This window comes from Lynx rufus, unplaced genomic scaffold (genome assembly GCF_022079265.1).
Source record: "Lynx rufus isolate CCGP_SWC_20201006 ecotype Redwood Valley unplaced genomic scaffold, mLynRuf1.p SCAF_15, whole genome shotgun sequence".
In the NCBI taxonomy this organism is placed as follows: domain Eukaryota; kingdom Metazoa; phylum Chordata; class Mammalia; order Carnivora; family Felidae; genus Lynx; species Lynx rufus.
In genome coordinates this window covers 51,019,779-51,040,429 of record NW_025814829.1, presented here as the reverse complement: position 1 = coordinate 51,040,429, position 20,651 = coordinate 51,019,779, and the positions used below count along the sequence as shown (strand labels likewise).

Sequence of the window (20,651 nt, the reverse complement as noted above, 5' to 3'; positions counted from 1 at the left end):
TCGGCTTATTCTCCTCCAGTCTCCTGCTGGCACCACCCATTGGCTGGACCCAACTAGAATCCAGAAGGCAAGAGAGTCCGCTGATCTCAATCTAGGTCAGCCTCCAGGGTACAAAGTATGTGGGAAGGGTAAAGGGCCTATCAGAGGTACAGACACTAAGTGAATACTTATGAGGAAAACCATCCCCACGATAGACAGAGAGGAAGAAACAGGCTAACCTGATGAGGTGTTGTTTAGAGCAATCTAGAAGAACGATTTGCTGGCAGAGATGGGTAGTGAACATCAAAACAGGTTTTCATATAACTGCGTCTCTTGGAGAATCCTTAAAAGTGGGAAACCCATATCCGCCTCTACGAAATGATTTGGGCAAACTTGCACTGATGAGAGGAGCCTGGGTGGTGAGGATGACTTTGAAGGGTCCTTGTAACTTGAGGATTCTGTGTTCCAGGGGGAGTGATGGAAATCAGGAAACAGGATCTCCTGCAAAATGTTCCCAGCGCTTTGAAATGGAAATTAGGCTAATTCCAATTTAGGAATCAAATTAGAGCAACTAGTCAGGGTGTTAGTGGGTTGTGCTCGTCCCTGTTTGAAGTTACAGACGGACGCTGCTTTTTCCTGGATGAAGCGGGATCCCACTCAGCCTGTTTTCATCTTTACTTAGCACCTGCTGGCTTGGAGCGGTGTCGCCCAAGCAATCAGACGGAGACATGCGCCAGGAGCTTGACCTCCTGTGTCTGTTGCCCCTCCCCCACGCCCCATGACAGCCTCTCCTGATATGGATGGACAGGGGCCGGTTTAAAATGACAGTCTCAAGTTCGTGTAGGAAGGGAAGGCTAATTCAAAGAAACGGCCAGGCAAGCTTCCTGCCTCTGTAGGAATAATTTTCATCCCCCTTCACCATGGCCCACCTGGGAGCCCATTTTGCCTTTCGATCCCGCTGGCAGAAGACCGACGACGAACTCTGTCGACATAGCATGTCCTTCATCCTTCACAGAGCCATTCGCAATGACTTCTTTCAGAGCTATCTCTACCTGCTGGAAAAAATTCCCCTGGGTAAGTGAGTCAGAGCTACTAGAGAAGGGACCAGAAAGGGGGGACCGTGGCGAGGTCGCGCAAGAGGAATTAGAACAAGGACTCTTTTCAGATAAAAAGAACCCATGACTAATGTCAGTGGGCTTAAATGTTTCAATGGCATTCTTTCTTGCAGGGCGCAAAGGCCGGGTGCTGCCTGGCAGGTCAGGCCTCCACTTTGGGATTTCCACGCACCCTCAGCCACTGTGATTTGCTTCCCAGGGTGTTGGTTTGCTCACAGAAATTCAATTCCTGTGTTTTAGAGGACATTTTTAATATCTGCAAAAATCGAGACGGGGGGCAGGTTAGGTAACACAAAGGTGAGAGTATTAATGCAGTAGTATATCAACTAAGGGTCCCCCAAAAAACACAAAAAAAACTAAACCATAATAGAGCAAGGTGTGTGTGCGTGTGTGTGTGTGTGTGTGTGTATGTGTGTATGAGCCCACACTCCACACACAATCCTTTCTGGCTTTCCTGAGTCACAATAATAGAGAGCCGAAAAGGAGCAAATTTTACTTTGGTCTTTGAATTTTAAGGAAAAAACTGGGGGCAGTGGTCTGTCTCCATTTTCGTTATTTCCTCTAGCTTTCAGGGAATTAGACAATGGGCAATAAAAAGCTTATCGGGTTTGTCTCCACTACTTTTCTCAGCCTCTGTGAAAGTGGTTACTTCAAGGAACTCTTAACAGCACTGAAGAGGAAATAACTGGCGATTAAAGAGTGAAGTGTCCCCCTTTGATTTATATTTTCCCCCAATGAAAGCAGAAACAGTATGTATCAGCCCCAGTCTGTTTTCTTAAGGCTGTCTCAAAGCCTCATTGTGCCCTTGATGTAGCCAGGCTTTCCAGACGTCGTAGGAACTAATAATTCTTTGTATTGCGTTCAAGAAACTAGATACCAGCAGACCACGAAATTTTCTTTTCATAAATCCATTCCTGAAGGGATATTTAATTCTCGACATACAAATACATTCATCTCATACTTAGACAATGTTTCTTAAAATTTTTCCGTATTTGTAATTTTATTTGATCCTCACAGCCATATTATGGGATAGAAAGGAAAGTAGCATTATTTTTTTCCTCCCACCTGTGCACCTCCGCTCCCCCTCCCGCCCCCCCCATCTTGTTTCTTCAGGCAGGGAAAAGAAAATCAGAGATGATGAGATCTAATCTAGACAGATCTCATCTAGATACCAAAGCAAGAACCCAAGACCAGGGTTCTTTCTGGTAGATCACACCGCCCACAAGTAATTCTTGTAGGATGTGTCATGCATCTCATTTGTATCCAACTGGAGAACACTAGAACAGTCCATTTGGAAGGTGAGGATGTTCTGGTTGCTCCACACACCAGCAGAGCATTGTTTTTCCAGAACTAATTCTTGAGTATCTTGTGTGCACCCGTCTCGATAACGGTAGCCTGGTGGCCTTAGCTATCAAGAGAAAGATATCAGGAGAAAGATATCAATTACAATTACTAGGATACTCACTAAGGGGCAGATGTCTGCCAGATTTTAAAAATAATTACTAGAGGGGCGCCTGGGTGGCTCAGTCAGTTGAGCGTCCGACTTCGGCTCAGGTCACGATCTCACGGTCCGTGGGTTCGAGCCCCGCGTCGGGCTCTGTGCTGACAGCTCGGAGCCTGGAGCCTGCTTCGGATTCTGTGTCTCCCTCTCTCTCTCTGCCCCTGCCCTGCTCGTGCTCTGTCTCTCAAAAATAAATAAACATTAAAAAAAATTTAACCAAATTACTAGAGAGGAAAAGGAACACACCCCTGAAAGTAGCTGAAGGTGAATCGGAAAGGAATCTTTTCCGTATCATCTGAAAATCAGATGAAAATTGACTGGGACAAGTAGGCTATAATTTATATTTTGCCTAAATCCCTTTTTTCACCCAATAGAGTCATTCTGATTTTACCTATTTTTCTCTTCTGTGAATGTGCTGATAGTTTATCAATGATTTCCAATCTCTTAAAAATTATTAATAAAAGACAAACATTTTGGCAAAGTCTTCCATGTAAGCCCAAAGTAAAACAGGAAACAGTGTAAATTTTCTGCTTAGGGTTGGGGACAGGGTCTATTCTCTGCTCTATCTGCCTGGCCTCATCAGGGGCTCTAGCTCCCATGACAATAGAGACTCATTTACTTTTCCTCTTCTTTATCTATATAGTTAGCATTTGCCATGGTTCTTGGCCCATAGAAAGAACTCGATCAATACCTGCTCGCAACAGATTAAATGATCCCTTAGTAATAATCAGTTGCACATCGCTAAAGTCTTGAGTGCGACTTCTGGCACTGCTGCTGATAGAAAAGTCACCAAAGTTAATGCAAATTCCTGAAGTCTCTGAACATCATTTTCCTCAAAACCACAGGGCAATCGGAAGGATTAAATGCAGTTACATATGTGAAAACAGTCAAGGATCAATAAGGACTCGTTTTTTTTTTTTTGTTTGTTTTTGTTTTTGTTTTTCCTTTTCCTTTCTCAGAACCAGGCCTCTTTTAATGTCACCATGTAGGTCTTCCTTAGAATAGGCGTCACCAAAGATGTTAAGCTCAGCTCACTCTATGGGACTTCCCAAGCAGCCGCGGGTGTTAACGCTTTTTAGTCTGAACCCAAAACGAAGCCAGTAGTTCTCCCTCCCCACCTCCACTCAGGTGTTTTAGAATTGGCTTCCCCCGCCTTTTGATGATTTCAAAACTTCACAGAAATGAAAATAAAGCCCTTAAAAAAAAAAGTTAAGGAATGGCTACTGCAGGGTATACACAGAGAGTTTGTTGTTTAGGGTAATTATGGGAAGGATGTGGCTAACCAGACTCTTTGATTCCTTCTTTCCTTCCTCCCTCCTGCTAACTGCCTGCATTGGGTAGCCAGTCCCTTACAGCACGCTCTGCAGGGACATTCAGTCATGGGGACCTTTGCTCAAATATCCTCAGCTAGCTTCAGAAATTCGTGGAGAAGCAAGAGTGTGCATCCTAAAAATCTCCAGTGAAGGCTCAGCTATGCCACTGAATACAACCCCTCTTCAGGAAGGAGTTAAGTAACCTGCCGCGGGTCACGTGGCTTTGGGTGGTGGAGCGGGGTTCGACCCGGGTGGTCTGACTCCAAATCTGCCTTTTTTGAACCTCAAAATCCTGCTGCCTCCCAATGAAAATTTCCAAAGGTGGCTGTTTGTGCACAGATAGGAAATAAACAGGAGAACAATTATATACATCTCCAGTTCATATACCAGGGCTCAAAGGGGATCATGCAAGGCCTGATGGAGACGTTCCTGTAAGTTAACCAGTCAGTAATTCTTCCAGCACTATCCACCGTGTATTTCCAAGTACACAGAAGTCAATGAATATTTATTAGTTATATACTGAGCAAGAGTCTAGCACTCCTGGACTTCGTTAAAGTCTTAGTCTAACTTCACCTTTAGAACAATGGTTCCACAGAGTTCAGCAGAATCAGGGTGGGGCGGGACCTGGCCATGACCCTTCGTTTCTGTGTGATATTAAATTACTAAATCATTCTGCATCACTCATCACTCATCTGCAAAATGATGCACATAATCCCAGTTTTGAGTTATCATGGTGAGGAGTAAAAGAGAAAATGTGAAGAGATGGTAAGAAAGTGTTTAGTACAATGCCTGGTGTACTGTTCCCACAAGTTCTTAGTACCCACCCTTTACTTGACTCTAGAAGAGTAAGTCTCTGAAGAGGAAATTGATAACAATGGTCACCTTTTTGCCATCACAATTAAAAGCCAGAGTTAATAAAAACACTTCCTGTAAGACACGTGGGACTGCCAAATAAAACTCAGCGTATAACCCACTGGCATTTTTCAAATTGATTTCACCCCTGTGGCCGGTGTTGCTGTACAACTCCCTGAACAGTGATGCTTTGTTCAAATGTTTACTGTTCCCTTCGCAAAGCTGCGAGATTATTTTTCTCTTTAAAGAAATGGAGAACCAGATAACTCCCCTTTTTATTCAGCAGACTTTCAGATACACAGCATGAGACGGATGAGATCTGGGTTTGGGATTTAAATAGACCTAGGTTTAAGGACGCCCGGGTGGCTTAGGTGGTTAAGCATCCGACTTGGGCTCAGGTCATGATCTCGTGGTTCATGAGTTTGAGCCCCGCATCGGGCTCTGGGCTGACACTTCAGAGCCTAGAGCCTGCTTCGGATCCTGTCTCCCTTTCTCTCTGCCCCTCCTTCACTTGCTCTCTCTCTCTCTCTCTCTCTCTATCCCTCTCTCTCAAAAATAAATAAAACATTTAAAAAAAAATAGACCTGGGTTTAAATTCCAGTTGTGTCCTCACTAGCTACTCGATCTTGGGCTCGTGTTCTTGCTGCCTCGTGTTCTTCCATGGATAATACCATCTCTCACCTATTCAGTTAATATAAATGCTTAGCATAGTAGGGCGTACATCCATGTGCGATCAATGATAGTTACTATTTTCTTATTACATGGGTATGCCTAATTAGGAGGATAGATATCTTACAAACTATATGAAAACTGTAACTTGTGTCACTTATGTCAGCTTTTCCCTATAGCCACTCTCCATTTTGTTGAACCTGTATGTTACTCGAAGAACAAAATGCAAGACAATATTCATTTAGTCAGCGAATAGTCAAAGGACGCCTGCTATGGGTTAAGCATAACGGTAGGTCTTGGGGTGGCACAGACAAGTAAGATATCGCCTTCTCCTGAGGAATTCAGTGTAGGGAGACCCACACTGGCAGTTTTCATGGAAAGTGGAAACAGAGTGACAGAGACCCCCACACGATGCCGCACAGATGCAGACAAGGCATGGCGACTTGCTGAATCAGCTTCTGACCCTTCCGATGATATTCTCACCCGAAATCTGTCCCCACTATCTCGGCCTGACTTCCGGCCTTCTAAAATTCGATAGTAGGTGAGGTAGGACGCTCAAGTAGAAATAGAGTGTTGGGAAGACGTCAGCCAAGTGAGTAGGGGATGTGATGTGTGGTGGGAAAAGTGTGTTGTCCCTCCCGCCCTCCCTTTTGTTACCTCATTGGTGTTAAAGCCTGAAAAGAATTAGGAAACACCGAACTCGTCTTCAGCTGAAAAGGAAACATCCCTCTAAAACTTTTTTAGGGTAGGCAGTGCATTATTTTAGAGACAAGAAACACCAGATGGCTAAGGCATTCAGGGAGCAAATCAAACCTACAGGGCCCCTCAGGGCAATTCTGAGACTTGATAATGATAACTCTAGTATTCTGGCACACCAGACCTTTGGATTCCACCAGAAATACTGATAAAGTTCTACTCTCCAGCCCTGCTGGTGAAAAAAATAGATATGAGTTCAGTTTTTTTAAGATTTCACGTACAAGTGAGATCATATGGTATTTGTCTTTCTGCGGTGATGTATTTCACTTAGCATGATACCCTCAGGGTCTATCCATGTATCCATGTTGTTTTAAATGGCAGGATTTCCTTCGTTTTTTTTGGCTGAATAATATTCTATGGTACCTAGATCTTTCTCCCTCTCTCCCTCCCTTCCTTCCTTTCATTTTTATCATTAATTATTTAATAGCTAAATTGGGAAGGGCTCATCTGCAAATTTCTTTTATGGAAGGTCTTATCCTTCATAAGGGCATGTCCTAATTGGGTTTTTCTTTTTTAATTCTTCTTCTTTCTTTCTTTCTTTCTTTCTTTCGCTTATAAATAAAAGGTTAGCATGATCCAATATCCTATCTCAAATCATTTCAAACTAAACGTCTAAACTTAGCCTACCCATCCTCTCAGATAAATTTTCAGTTGACAAACAGTTCTAACGTCTGGAATAAAGTCTAAACTAACTATAACCAACCATTTAGAAAAACAAAAAGGAATAAAAAGGAAATGAAAAGACAAGAAGATATTCAGCAGATGTAAGCACTTAGCTATTTACAACATTTTCCTCAGAGAGTTCACAGGATCTAGATTCTTTAGGGCAAATCAACTAGTATTCTACTTTCTTTTTTGTAACAAGTAAACTATTGCAAGGTTCTTGGGAGGTCAGCCCATAATGTAGGTCAAGAAATAAGCACCATATCATATCAAGAACGAATAGAACTATATCAAGAACTCCGTCTTAGATTACCCCAAGTTTCACAGAGGTCTTGCAGTCCTACAAGAATGAGCTACAAGATGTGTTTCTGTAGTAAAAAGGCACAGGCTGATGACTGATTACCTTATCTGAGTCAACTTGCACCACTGCAGGAGCTATCAGGAGGGGAGAACCTGGGGCTGGCCATGACACCTCATATATCGTTTTAGTGAAATGCTCCTGTCAATTAGGTGAAAATGAGAACTCAAGCCCATAACCATAAAAACCTACCTATTGAGACTGACCCCTGCTGGGCTTGGCATTCACTTGTGGTCTAAATGTTGCTGGCATAATGGACCATTCTCATTTCCCGATTAAGGTTTTTAATGGACTTCACCAACTAGTTGACTTAAGGTGATGATGAGTGTGGCTGCTTTGCTGCTTTGGTTGGTTGGATCAAGGAAACTCCTGGGCTGTGGCTCGCTTGTGATCCCGGGGAGCATGGAGCTCGGGGAAGACTATGAACTGTGATTTCCTAGCCTGGTTTTCTGAGACATACTGAAGAATTTGAAGCAGTCATGCTATGGGGACAGTTATGCTTGATTTTTGTCATCCCTGTTGAATTTATTGAGCCACCTGCTGTGTACACAACACTTTACCAAGTGCTAGAGAAGGGAGATTGGTGTAGGTGAGTGGTTCCCAATGTTCTCAACATGAAGACTCTCCTTTTAATGTTGTATTTCCCCAGTCAGTTGCTAATATGTGTACAAGATGGCAAAAAGCATCTATATATTTAATACTTTTAGAAGATACTTTAAAAACAATCAATGTATAATAGTATATATGGGAGATATAGTATATAATATTGTTAGTCTCTAGAAATGATGTAGATCGGAACTGATTCTTATATCCCTTTCAGTAAGTTCATGACCATTAAAAGATCCAAACAGTGGCTCCAAAGTCTTTGAGTTGGAAAATACTGATGTAACTCCATAGATGGAATGTATTATGATGGAATATTTTAATATAAGTGGTGTTTGTTGGATTTTTAACTTCTAAAATCACAATTTGGGACTATGTCATTGTTATTTAATCCAGAGACAAATAGTACATTAGTCCAATTTCACAATCTTGGTGTTACCTGAAGAAAAATGATTTCTAGTGAAGGTTAAATAGACTCTCTTTTCTCTCTTATTGTTTCTTTTCTTTTTACTGGCAATTATGTCTATTTCGGTTTGCTTTACATCCTGATCAGAACATTTTGTACTGTTGTGTATTTTGCTTGGAGTTTCCACCTATCTTTTATTTGTGATGGTTGAGATTAAAAATATGTCTTCTTTAGAATATCACTAATGTCTCCTTGCTTCTTATCTACTCTGTCTATTGCCCAGAATCCAATTCATTCTACTTCTGGATGAACTTATGTTTCTGAGGCCTATAGTTTCTGTTGTAATAAAAACTTTCTAGATCTGATAAGTATCTGTCATTTGGGAATTTGTTTTCTTTGGATTCTTGGATTACTTTCATTGTCTTTTAACACGTATCTTCTCTTGATTTGAACGCTCATTGGGCTGGAATATTGCTTCAACAAACTTCTGAAGAATGAATCCATGGTAGGTAAATATTCTTCCACAGTTTGATGGGGTATTAAGTTTTAGCTTCAAAATACTTTTCCCTAAGAATATTGATGGCATTGATTCTTTGTTTTTAAAGATTTTATTTGTAAGTAATCTCTTCACCCAACATAGGACTTGAACTCACAATCGTGAGATCAAGAGCCACATGATCTACTGACTGAGCCAGACAGGTGCCCCTGTTTTCTAGTGTTTCTAATGAGACTTGTGTTATAAGCCTGACTCTAGTCCTTTGAGTATAGAGTTACCAGATAAAATATAAAACTCCAAATAAATTTGAATTTAAAATAATCAAAAAATAATCTTTAGTGTAAGTATGTCTCATGTGATATGCAATATTTCAAGTATATTTATACTATGAAATTGTTTGTTTAACTGAAATTAAAAGCTAATTGTGTGTCTCATATTTTTATTTGCTAAATCTGGCAACCCTTGAGGGTCAACCACCTTTTCCCCTCTAAATAACTTTAGAATCTTCTAATTCTTCTTCTTTGCATTTTGAAATTTCCTAAGGATTTGTGTAAATGTGGCATTTATTTCATTATTATTTTTTTATATCCATGCTGCTCAGAACTTGTTCGATCCTACAATCACTTTTAGCTCTGGGAAATTTTCTTCTATTATTTCTTTGATAATTTTCTTCCTTCTGTTTCTCTGTTCTTAAAAATCCTAATTTGTTTGATGTTTGAGCCTCCTGAATTAAGTCTTTATAGCTCTAATCTTTTTACCTCTGTTTTCCACATCTGTCTTTTTGTTTCTGTCCTGACAAATTTACTCAAAGTTTCATTCCAAAGTTTTTGGTAATCAAAACTTTAATTTCTAAGAAGTCTTTATTATTCATTGAATTATCGCTTTCTTGGCATCTTATCATTGATTTATGGATGCACCAGTTCTCATCTCTCTCCAAGGATATGTGAATTTTCTGTTTAGTTTTGGTTCAAATTCTCATCCATTTCTTGAGTTAGTTCTATTTCCTTTGGGGTCATTTCTGATTGTTTATCTCTATTTTTTCTTTCAGACTGCCTCTTTACCCCCATGTGTTTGGAAATAATTGTTCATCCACAGTTAGGAATAAAGAACAGGGTCAATGATTCTAGGTAATGGAGAATGTTTCTTCTGGTATATATGTCTTTAGTAGATCTTACTAAAGTCTCACCTGTGTGAGCAGATGTGATGCTTAGAGTCCTCTCTATGACAAAATAAGTGGTATTCCGGGATCCTATACTAACTGGCTTAGGTCTCCGTAGGCGATTAATTAAAACAAATTTTTTTTTTAAAGAGAAGATACTTCCCTGCCCAGGATTACAGTTGTGCTATCAGTTGCTTTTGGGAGGGTGCATTTGTCCTGTCACTGGTTTTTTATTAACTCTTATTTCCTTTTGCAACTATCTGAGGCTGCAAATTTTTTAGCTTTGTTCCATCTGCTTTTTTGTCTTCCAGACATTTGTTGAAGTCATGAATCCATCGGTGGCCCCCCCTCTCATTTTCTTCAGATATGTGTTGAGGTTATTAAAACAATTTGGGGGGAATATGGGGAAGGAGGAAAGACAAATGCATTCAGTTTACACTCTTGAACGAGAAATTCCTTCCTTTCATTCACTCTTTACCATTTCCTCCTGAATGTCCTCTAATATGGCAACCCTTTTATATTTTATACCTGAAGAGGTATAACATACTATTTTATACCTGAAGAGGTGTATTTTCATCTACAAAGATCACTTAAATGCATGCAAATTTTCCTCTCAGAAGTTGGAACATATGTTTTTCAAAAAATAAATGTGTTAAAATAATACCTCATGCGGTGTCTAAAATAATGAAGTGACATAGTATATGAGAATGTGCCTAGCACACTGCCTGCTACGGAAGAGTTGCTCAATAAATATAACATTTTTTAATTATTTTATTTTCAGAAGATAGAGCTTAAGCACATTTTCTGTAATGTTGGTACAAAGAGATATTTCAGTATGAGTTGCTTAAAAAAGAGGTGAAAAAATAGCTACCCCAAATGTACTTTGTGATTAGAAGTAAAGATTAACAGTCAAATCCTCATAAAACACTTGGAGCTCAAAGATAAAACTCACTGTGAAACTTGTGACATGCTGTGTTTTTTTTTAAGTTAATTTATTTTGAGAGAGAGAGCACAGGAGGGGCAGAGAGAGAGGGAGAGTGAGAATCCCAAGCAGTCTCCACACTCAGCAAGGAGCCCATAGTGGGGCTTGAGCCCATGAACCATGACCTGAGATCATGACCTGAGCCAAAAATCAAGACTTGGATGCTTAACCCACTGAGCCACCCAGGCGTCCTTGTGACATTCTTTATTCTACGATAACAAATACTGCCAAACTTAAAAAAATATATACAGTAATAAGCTACAGTTTCATTAAACTATAGGGTCATTAAGTCATGAAAATGCCACTATGCATGAGCTACCCAAAGATCAGAGGGGTTAAGAAGTTTTCTCAAGGCTACATATCGAGTAAGTCACTGGGCCAGAACTCAGACCCAGATCTTCTGACTGTGCCCTTTCCTCCACATGACAAATGGGCAGGCTTCTGAGAAACAATTCCATGTGTGATAAGATTGAACTTGTTCTGTCATATACATATTGATAAATATTAATATTTCATTTGCAGTGAAATTGTATGCTTTAACAAGTCAAATCATCAATGGGGAGATGCAGTTCTATGCCAGAGCTAAACTTTTCTATCAAGAAGTACCAGCTACAGAAGAGGGTATGATGGGAAATTTCATTGAACTGTCCATCCCAGATATCCAGGCTTCTCGGGACTTCCTTCGGAAGTTTGTTGGGGTGAGTTATGCAACTGCAGCTTGATGAGGAAGCAAGGTCCTCGCAAACATTGAGCTCACATGCTTCTGTGTGGTCATTTAAGTTGTATTAAAGCCATATGGCTCAGCCAAGAGTTGAGCCCGAAAGCCTCTTTTAAAATGTTCAGAAGGGATGGGTCGCATCAAACCACTGGCTTATCCCCCTTGGCCTTTCACCATCCTATAGGCTCAGCTAATCTCTCATGCTTCAGGGGAAAGGGAACTAGCAGTGCTAATACTACGATTGGGGGATTAAGAAGACATCTCTTTTATAGTCTTCCAGATGAAACCGTTCACACCCAGATGACTGATGAGAGATCATGCCATTTGGGATCTTGGGGCGATTTACTGATTTCCTGCAATACAAATGTAATATAGTAAGGAAGTGCATGCCTATGTTTGGCTTGAAAACGAGAAGTACAGTAGAATCTCTTTATATTATTTATTACGTAGTTCAGTCTTCGCCTTGAAAGAATGTGACCTCTTTGTAGCCCCGGGGTTGGGTGAAACTGCTTCCTCACTTCCCTGTCAGATGGAGACAAGACAGTAGAGGGTAGGGACAATAATCTTCAGCTCTATAGTCATTAGGTTCTTCTATTTAATGTACAAGCAACCTTGGAATGGTTCCTTAAGTGCTGTAAGCTTCAGTTTTCTCACCTGTGACTAGGGCATTAACCATCGAACCTACCTCAGAGGATAATACGAAGATCCAATGAGCCAATGTGCAAAGAAATGTGCTTGCTTTGTTGTGCATAATTATTACCCAATAAATCTAATTTATTGCTACTACTAATAATAACAGGCTTTGGGGTGCCTGGGTGGCTCAGTCAGTTAAGCGTCTGACTTCGGCTCAGGTCATGATCTCACGGTCCGTGAGTTCAAGCCCCGCATGGGGCTCTGTGCTGATGGCTTGGAGCCTGGAGACCGTTTCCGATTCTGTGTCTCCCTCTCTCTCTGCCCCTCCCCTGCTCATGCTCTGTCTCTGTCTCTGTCTCTCTCTCAAAAAAAAATAAACATTAAAAAATTAAAAAAAGTAATAACAGGCTTTCATAAAACGCATTCATTTGAGTTTCAGGAACTTCATTTAGTTGCTAGAATAGATTTAATAAAGCTGCCGATACCACAAAGCTGTTGTTGGTCCTACTGAAGACAAAGTCCTAACTGGCAACCAGGTTTCGTTCCAATTCATTCGGAAGTCATCTGTTTGAAATTTGGAGCCCATTGTATCCTGATAAGGGAAGCATTATCAATATTATAAACATCTGAGTTAGGTTTTCAAGTGCACTATCAAGAATATCCCGAGGGACGGGGCACCTGGGTGGCGCAGTCGGTTGGGCGTCCGACTTCAGCCAGGTCACGATCTCGCGGTCCGTGAGTTCGAGCCCCGCGTCGGGCTCTGGGCTGATGGCTCGGAGCCTGGAGCCTGTTTCCGATTCTGTGTCTCCCTCTCTCTCTGCCCCTCCCCCGTTCATGCTCTGTCTCTCTCTGTCTCAAAAATAAATAAAAAAAAAACGTTAAAAAAAAAATTAAAAAAAAAAAAAAAAAAAAGAATATCCCGAATGTTAAGGTGAAGTTCACTTCACATCCAACCTCCATGGAGCACCAAGTGTCTGAGCAGAGAAGTTAAATCAGGAGGGAGCATCCATCGGGGCCGACGTGTGTGAACATCAGCTGTGGCCACGAAGGACCATGAAGCTGGAGATGACGTCCATGAATGTTTGTAGGTCAGGATAACCCGGAGTATTTCTAAATCAGTATCACTGACTGATTTCACGGAGTGCTTTTCCTGCAATAGTCCCTCTGCTAAGCACTTTAGAAGTATCGTCTTGATTACTTTTCAAAAGAATTCTAGAAGGTAAGTCCTATTATCATCCGTATTTTTTACATTGGTAGAAACCGAGGTTTGGCGACGTTAACTAAGTCGTCAAGGTTATGCAGCCGGTAAGAGACAGAGCAGGGACTGAAGTCCAGCCAGGCCTGTCTGACACCAGACTCTCTACTCTTAACCGTGACATATTTTTTCCATTTGTCTCATGAAGCAGAAAAATCCTTGGTGTGTGCGTGTGTGTGTGTGTGTGTGTGTGTACCACAGACCTCAATTCTCCTCCGGCCTGGCCGAAAGCTCTCCCTTCTGCCTGCCTTGTGGTGAGGCTGACTTTGATCCCAGTGCATTTCAGAAGCTTAGTTAGTAATCCAGCTGTCTTGTCACTCCATGTGGAGTGCCAAGCTGACCACAGGGATGCTGGTCAGACAGAGCCCATACAACGCCCATGGACCTGGGAAAGGAAACAGCCTTGTGCTTGCATATTTGTGTTGGAAAAGAGGAGCCTGCTCTTTTCAAACAAATATAAGGAGTCCTTCTTAGGAGACAAGGCTCATTGTGAAACCATGACCTCTAACTGAGTATAAACAGTCTTTTTAAAGAAATGATATTTTTGTACTTTGACCTCAATAATCTGCTAAATTAGTATCCAGGTCAAGATACAAGGAGTTATGGAATATGAGTATCTGACATGATTTATCCTTATGTCAACTGGGAAAAGGCAGATTGTTTAATTTAAAGTTTTGCTTTCCTTTCAACACTTAGTGACACAGGACAGCGAGAAAAGTTGTTTAAACTTGCTGCGTTTATGTTTACTTTAGCAAATAAACAAATGATGCCAAGGTGATGTCAATGGCACAGCTGATAACGGTCCTCATTTTAGCTTTCTAGTGGGGGAAAGTGGCAATTTGTAAAAAGTAATCAGTATTTGACGGTATTTATCTATTGACATTTCTCAGAGATTGGATGATTAAAAACTCTGGGTCTCACTTGTTATATTTCACGGTTTCTATACAGTGGCATTCAGCACTTCCTTTTGAGTTTTAAATCCCACAGGAATGAACTTACAATGATGTCTTTGAAAACAAAACATATAGGCAGGATCAAAACTAAAACCAAATTCCCAAGAGTATTTTACTATTTTATATGAATCCATAAGTATGAAGACAATACCATAAATGAGAATGAAATTAACAAAACATCTTGTTTTGAAATCACACCTTGTATATAGGTCCAGTCACATTCATGGAAGGACATCAGATTTCAATACAGGCAGCCTTGGTGTCCAGGAGGCAGGAGATGTCCCTGAGAATGGTCTTTAAATTTTTTTTTAATGTCTGTTTATTTCTGAGACAGAGACAGAATGCGAGTGGGTTAGGGGCAGAGAGAGAGGGAGACACAGAATCCGAAGCAGGTTCCAGGCTCTGAGCTGTCAGCACAGAGCCCGACACGGGGCTCGAACTCACGGACCGTGAGATCATGACCTGAGCCGAAGTCGGACGCTTAACCGACTGAGCCACCCAGGCGCCCCGAGAATGGGCTTTAAATACCCCTTCCCATACAAGCTGCATGTGAATGAGAGAGAGAGAAAGAATATGGGAGGCAGTGGCAGCCGTATGCAGTGAAATATAATAAATACAACTAAGCCACAGTGGTGAGAGGCGAGCAGTACACACAATTTGGGTGAAAGGTACCTTTCTGTATTTGTAAATGACCATTGTTTCGAAAGTAATTATAGTCAAATATCGCGCGTCTCCGTTGGTGAAAAATATAAATCAGAGAGTGAGAATTTTCAAGGGAATTCTATTTCAAACATTTCACCTCTCTGAGCCTCAGTTTCTTGGTATAAAAAAGTAGGGAAATTAGACATGAGTGCTTTAAGCACTCTAGGGTTTTGCTGAGATCCTTCAAGGTCCTACTGGGAGAATGACAGGAAGGGTGAGCGGGTGAGGCTCTGCCTCACTTTAACAAGAGCAGCTTCAGGTTTATTTGTTCAATGAGAAAAAGGAGGTCAGCTATTGTAATCTGACATCTCTGGCATAGGTCTCTGAGCCCTCTTTGGGCTCTATGGTTCTGATTCTAAGGCCACTTGCTACAATAATGTGAGCAACATGATCTGTAGAGACTTTAAGGCCAAGAAATGGTAAGAAAAATTTGTAGTAATCTCTGAGTATACACATTTCTACTAAGATCATTTCGACAGCTTACAATAACGTTCCTATACTTATCCCACCCATCGTGTTTATGTTGTGGATTTACTTAAGGGATGTTTTCTTTATGGCGCTCACAGCATAAGCCTTTAGCCTAGGTCTCCTCTTTCTCTGAATGAGTTTACGTTATAATATCTGAATGAGGGAGGTGGCATCGTGTAAGTGGAAATGGCAAATACATGGTATGGGTACCACCACGTCCCCCTTCCCATACTCAAGGGAGACATCACTAGTCAATCACAGAGCTCTTTCCTGCTCAGTCTCGGTGAAGCCTTAGAATATTTTTCAACGTAGCATCGGACAGATACTATCAAGGGAATCGGAGTTGGCGCTTGAGGGGACGGCTCTAAGGTAGAACTGCCTTTGGATTCACACAGTTCCCTGTTCAAGTTCTAGGTCTGCCGTTAGCTGTGGAAACCCAAGATTCCTCAGCTTCAAACTGGGGGGTAATCATTATCTTGTGGAGTTGTTTTGATGTTAGTTGTTACAGATGCAAAGAGTTTCTATATATAAGCACATGATAAATCATGCTTGTTATGATTCCATTTGAAAAGAAGCCAAAATGTCTTCACTTTTTGTTCTTCACTGTGCCTTTATTGCTTACAGAAGGCCCTTTGAGTGGACTAGAAAGCAGCATTTCTGATGTTTCCTTCTGCTCAAATCTTTTCTTTTTTTAAAAAAAAATTTTTTTTTCAACGTTTATTTATTTTTGGGACAGAGAGAGACAGAGCATGAACGGGGGACGGGCAGAGAGAGAGGGAGACACAGAATCGGAAACAGGCTCCAGGCTCTGAGCCATCAGCCCAGAGCCCGACGCGGGGCTCAAACTCACGGACTGCGAGATCGTGACCTGGCTGAAGTCGGACGCTTAACCGACTGCGCCACCCAGGCGCCCCTCAAATCTTTTCTTAAATCCTTAGTTCCTGAGAAAACAAGAGTAGGCTTTCTCCTTAAGATCTTGATTGGCAAGATCTTATTATTATAATTTCTAGCATAAAATCTATTTAGCAGTCATCCCAATTATGGACAAATAATTTAGACCAGATAATATAGAGAGACCGAATAATATATATCTCAGAGTTTCAGCTGGCTATATATATATATATATATATATATGCATATGTGCAGCTGGCCATATATATATGCATATGTGCATATGAATATACTACTTTACAGAAGCAAGTTTGAGAAAGTTTTCATTGGCTGATTTCCTCCTCCACCATCTATCCATCCTTCACCTCCGGTTAATTTAGTGTACAGACCTACTTTATTTTTATTACTTTTTAAAGTTGATTTTTTATTTTTATATCTTGAGAAAGAGGGGGTTGGTTAGAGAGAAAGGGAGAGAGAGAATCCCAAGCAGGCTCTGCACCATCAGCACAGAACCCCACGCGGGGCTCCATCTCATGAACCATGAGATCATGACCTGAGCCAAGATAAAAAGTTGGACGCTCAACTGACTGAGCTACCCAGGGTCCCCGAGACCTACTTTATAAAAACAATTTTAGGGGGTTTTGTGCACAGTACATCAAACAGTTTCTCTTACAAAGACGGGAAACAATTTCTAGCATTAAAAGAGATAAGGAGACTTTGCCACAAACACCTTCTATCCATGTGAATGTGCTGTGTGCCATCGGGGTGGGTTTGAAGTAGAATTCTGTCTGTAAGGTTTTCCGGCTTTGCTTCATTTCACCTCACCTCTCCTCTCTCCTTTCCCTTCCCTTCCCTTCCCTTCCCTTCCCTTCCCTTCCCTCCCCTTCTCTTCCCTCCCCTTTCCTCCCCTCCTTTCCTCTCTACCCTCTCCTCCCCGTCCTTTCCCCTTTTCTTTCTTTCCTCTTTCTTTCTTTCTTTCTTTCTTTCTTTCTTTCTTTCTTCTTTCTTTCTTTCTCTCTTTCACAAAGCAATAAGCTACCATGCATGTCCATTTAGCTGTGGGCTTGACCCAAATTTACAGTTAATAACATTCTACTTTATAGGGCTTTCTGTGACCCATTTCTTAGAGGAAATTACTGAGTTTTTAGACCTAAAACATTATTTTCTAAAATCTTACTTTGTAATTCTTTTCAAGACCTCTATTTGGATAAAACAAAGAAAGTAAACACTAGCAGTGTTGGCTATTTCTTGAAAGAGGCATTTGGATGTTCTAGAACTTGTTTGTGGTAGTCGGTACGTGCCTGGATGCATTGAATGGTACACTTAAAATAGTACATTTTATCATATGAAAATTGACCTAAATAAAGTTGGTTCAAAGAGGGAACCGGAGTATCCTAGACTCAGGGTACGTGTCTGTACTTGAAGCATCCCACAAGGTACCTTTCTGCAGGGCCCCGGGAGAGCTGGGACAGACTGTGCCTTGGATTGTGGCTCTGGAATAGGAAGGGTCAGCAAGCATGTCTTGTTGCCGGTTTTCAAAAGCGTGGAACTGGTGGACATGATGGAATCGTTCCTCGTCGAAGCCCAGAACTACCTGCAGGTCAACGGGGACAAGGTAGAAAGCTACCACTGCTACAACCTGCAGGAATTTACACCCCCACTGGGGAGATATGATGTCATCTGGATTCAGTGGGTCTCTGGTCAGTCCTGCATGGCATGGCATCTGCCTTTGTCCCCTTCCGAGAGAGAGAGAGAAGATAATACTTGGGGCTAATGTGAGGATTTGCGGAGAGGGAGCAAGGACGTTCGGGGAGATGTAGTCGTAGTTGTGCTGAGGGTAGTTAGGCAGCCTTAGGCATCATGGAAACTCCCCCCGCAGCTCTGGTCCTCCCACCGTCTCCCCTGACATTCTCTGTCACGAGCCTGAAAATTCCCGTCCTTGGAGATGGAGTGCCTTTGGACCAACCTAACCCTGCAAAGAAAACCAAATACTTGAAAAACTTGAAAAAGTGGGGTCAAAAAGAGTTTATCCCCATGTAGGGGCAAAACCGGACTTCCTTAGATTTAAATTCCCAGGAAGTGAGACAGCAGTGAGTTAGATATTGGTCTCAGTGTGTGTGTCTAGGGGACACAGAGCAGTAATGACAAAGTTGGGTTGTCTGGGGACGATGGCGGGGATTCATGGGAAAGGCAATAGTTTATTTCGTGCCTATGAGGTAGATAGAACAGGTGGCATAATATCTAGTTTATAGATGGGACACTGAGCCTCCTCAGAGAGGATACCTATCCTCCTATCGAAGCCTCCCACAACCAGAACAATTCAGGCTATTAAATAATTCATGAATGAGTGAACCAATGGTCTCCTGATTCTTAGCCTTGTGATCTTTCCTACCTTCCTACTCCCCTCCCTCCCCACCCCCCACCATTCCATCCTGTTTCCCCATCTACTTGGCCTCACCTCTAGGGTACCTGACCGACAAAGACCTTCTTGTATTTCTTTCCCGGTGCCGAGCTGGCCTGAAGGAAAACGGTGTCATCATACTGAAGGACAACGTGGCTCGGGAGGGCTGTATCTTTGATCTCTCGGACAGCAGTGTGACTCGGGACATGGACATCCTCCGGAGCCTCATTAGGAAGAGTGGGCTGGTGGTGCTGGGCCAGAAGAAGCAGGATGGCTTTCCAGAACAGTGCATCCCGGTGTGGATGTTCGCACTGCACAGTGATGGACAGTCCTGACCAGCACTGCACAGGGGTGCTTTGGGACAGAAGTACGCTCCTCATAATTCACGGTGGCGGGGAGGGGGGTGGCAGGATGGAGAGAAGGGATCCAATGCATGTCTGGAAATGCTCAATGTAGTATGTACAAGTTTCCACTAATTTTATAAGTACGTGCACACACTCGGTGGATTTCCCGGCAGATAAATGGAGTGAAACATCAGGAAAACTGTTTTAAGAGACTGCCGTATACACCCAAAATGTACATTGTACACAAAACCAGAAAAGGGAGCAGTGTTCACAAATTCTAAACTGCCCTGGTCCCTGAAGATTTGCATTATGGAGTATTCCGGGATGGATGGGGTAAAGTCTAGGCCCACCTTGCTCTGCCCTCATGTTAGATGCATTCTATTCCCTTCCTCTCCGGGACGACTATTTCTCTTAGAAGTAAAAGCTCACCCTAATTACGAAAGGCACGGGTCAAAATAATCTTATAAAAACAAACCCATTGCTTAATCTTGTCTTTAGCTTTTCTCTTCACAGAAAAAGTATATATGGTTTCGCTTTCTATTTGGGGTCAGTTTCACCACCCAGTGATGTAATATGGGTGTAATTTGATAACAGAAGCCTGCATTTCAGTGATGAGGAAGCGTCTCGTTTCAGGAGAAAATGTACCGTTGAAATTTCAGCTGTGAACAGATAAGTAAATGTCATTGATAATTTAATTTTAGTCACTGGCCTCCGACACCGCTTGCCTCATCGCGTCTGGCCCCATTGCTTTCATTGATGTGAATGTACGTTGGGAAGAGAAGGGAAATGATAAACCTGAAAACTGAACTAATGGGATTAATTTAAGGCATTGGTTTAATTAAAAATAATCTAACACCATTCAAGCACAGCATTTCATTTTTATTATCAGAATGTTTAAATGTCACTGCTCCTATCTTCGAAGCACTCCAATATCTTCATGTTGAGGCGTATATTTGTATATTGACATATATTGTGTTTTGAGACAGATGGAGTCTTGTGCGAAATGCAACACATCAGTTTAATTAAAGAAGGTCTACCACATGGATATGCTGTAACCGTAAAAATCATGTTTGTAAGTCAGAGTTCTAACTTAGGAGGAAAACAATCATTATGAAGCATTTGCTACCTCATTATAGGATTACCTTGGTGGTTTCATTTATGTCCTGGGAAGTAATTTACTTTGCTTCTGGAACCTTCTAACTGTTGTTACTCACCATGCTCTAGGGTAACATGACAGAATGTCAGTGAGAGCCACTGGAGAACAAGCCTAAGACCAGAACTAAATCAAATGGTGAACCATTGCCAACCAGACCGCATATGGCTAAACATGGGCATTCACGTTTTAATCCTCTGTGCCTTGGGACAAATTAGCCAAATCATCTTTTTAGGCCCGTTCCAGAAACTTTCTGTTTCTTTTACACCAGCACCCTTAAT

The 20,651-nt window shown here is 41.7% G+C and overlaps 1 protein-coding gene across 1 annotated transcript; it reads left to right on the top strand.

Annotated features, from left to right (window-relative positions):
* The first annotated feature begins 899 nt into the window (after positions 1-899).
* On the top strand, positions 900-19,208 carry NTMT2 (N-terminal Xaa-Pro-Lys N-methyltransferase 2). Its single transcript, XM_047076806.1, has 4 exons — positions 900-1,053; positions 11,375-11,550; positions 17,923-18,172; positions 18,937-19,208. The coding sequence occupies exons 1-4, from the start codon at positions 900-902 to the stop codon at positions 19,206-19,208; spliced, it is 852 nt and encodes a 283-aa protein (XP_046932762.1).
* The last annotated feature ends 1,443 nt before the right edge of the window (positions 19,209-20,651 follow it).

Coding starts and splice junctions, on each gene's coding strand:
- NTMT2 (XM_047076806.1), top strand. CDS start 900: ATGGCCCACCTGGGAGCCCATTTTGCCTTTCGATCCCGCTGGCAGAAG. Junction 1,054..11,374: donor GCTGGAAAAAATTCCCCTGG/GTAAGTGAGTCA, acceptor TTTCATTTGCAG/TGAAATTGTATGCTTTAACA. Junction 11,551..17,922: donor TCCTTCGGAAGTTTGTTGGG/GTGAGTTATGCA, acceptor ACCTTTCTGCAG/GGCCCCGGGAGAGCTGGGAC.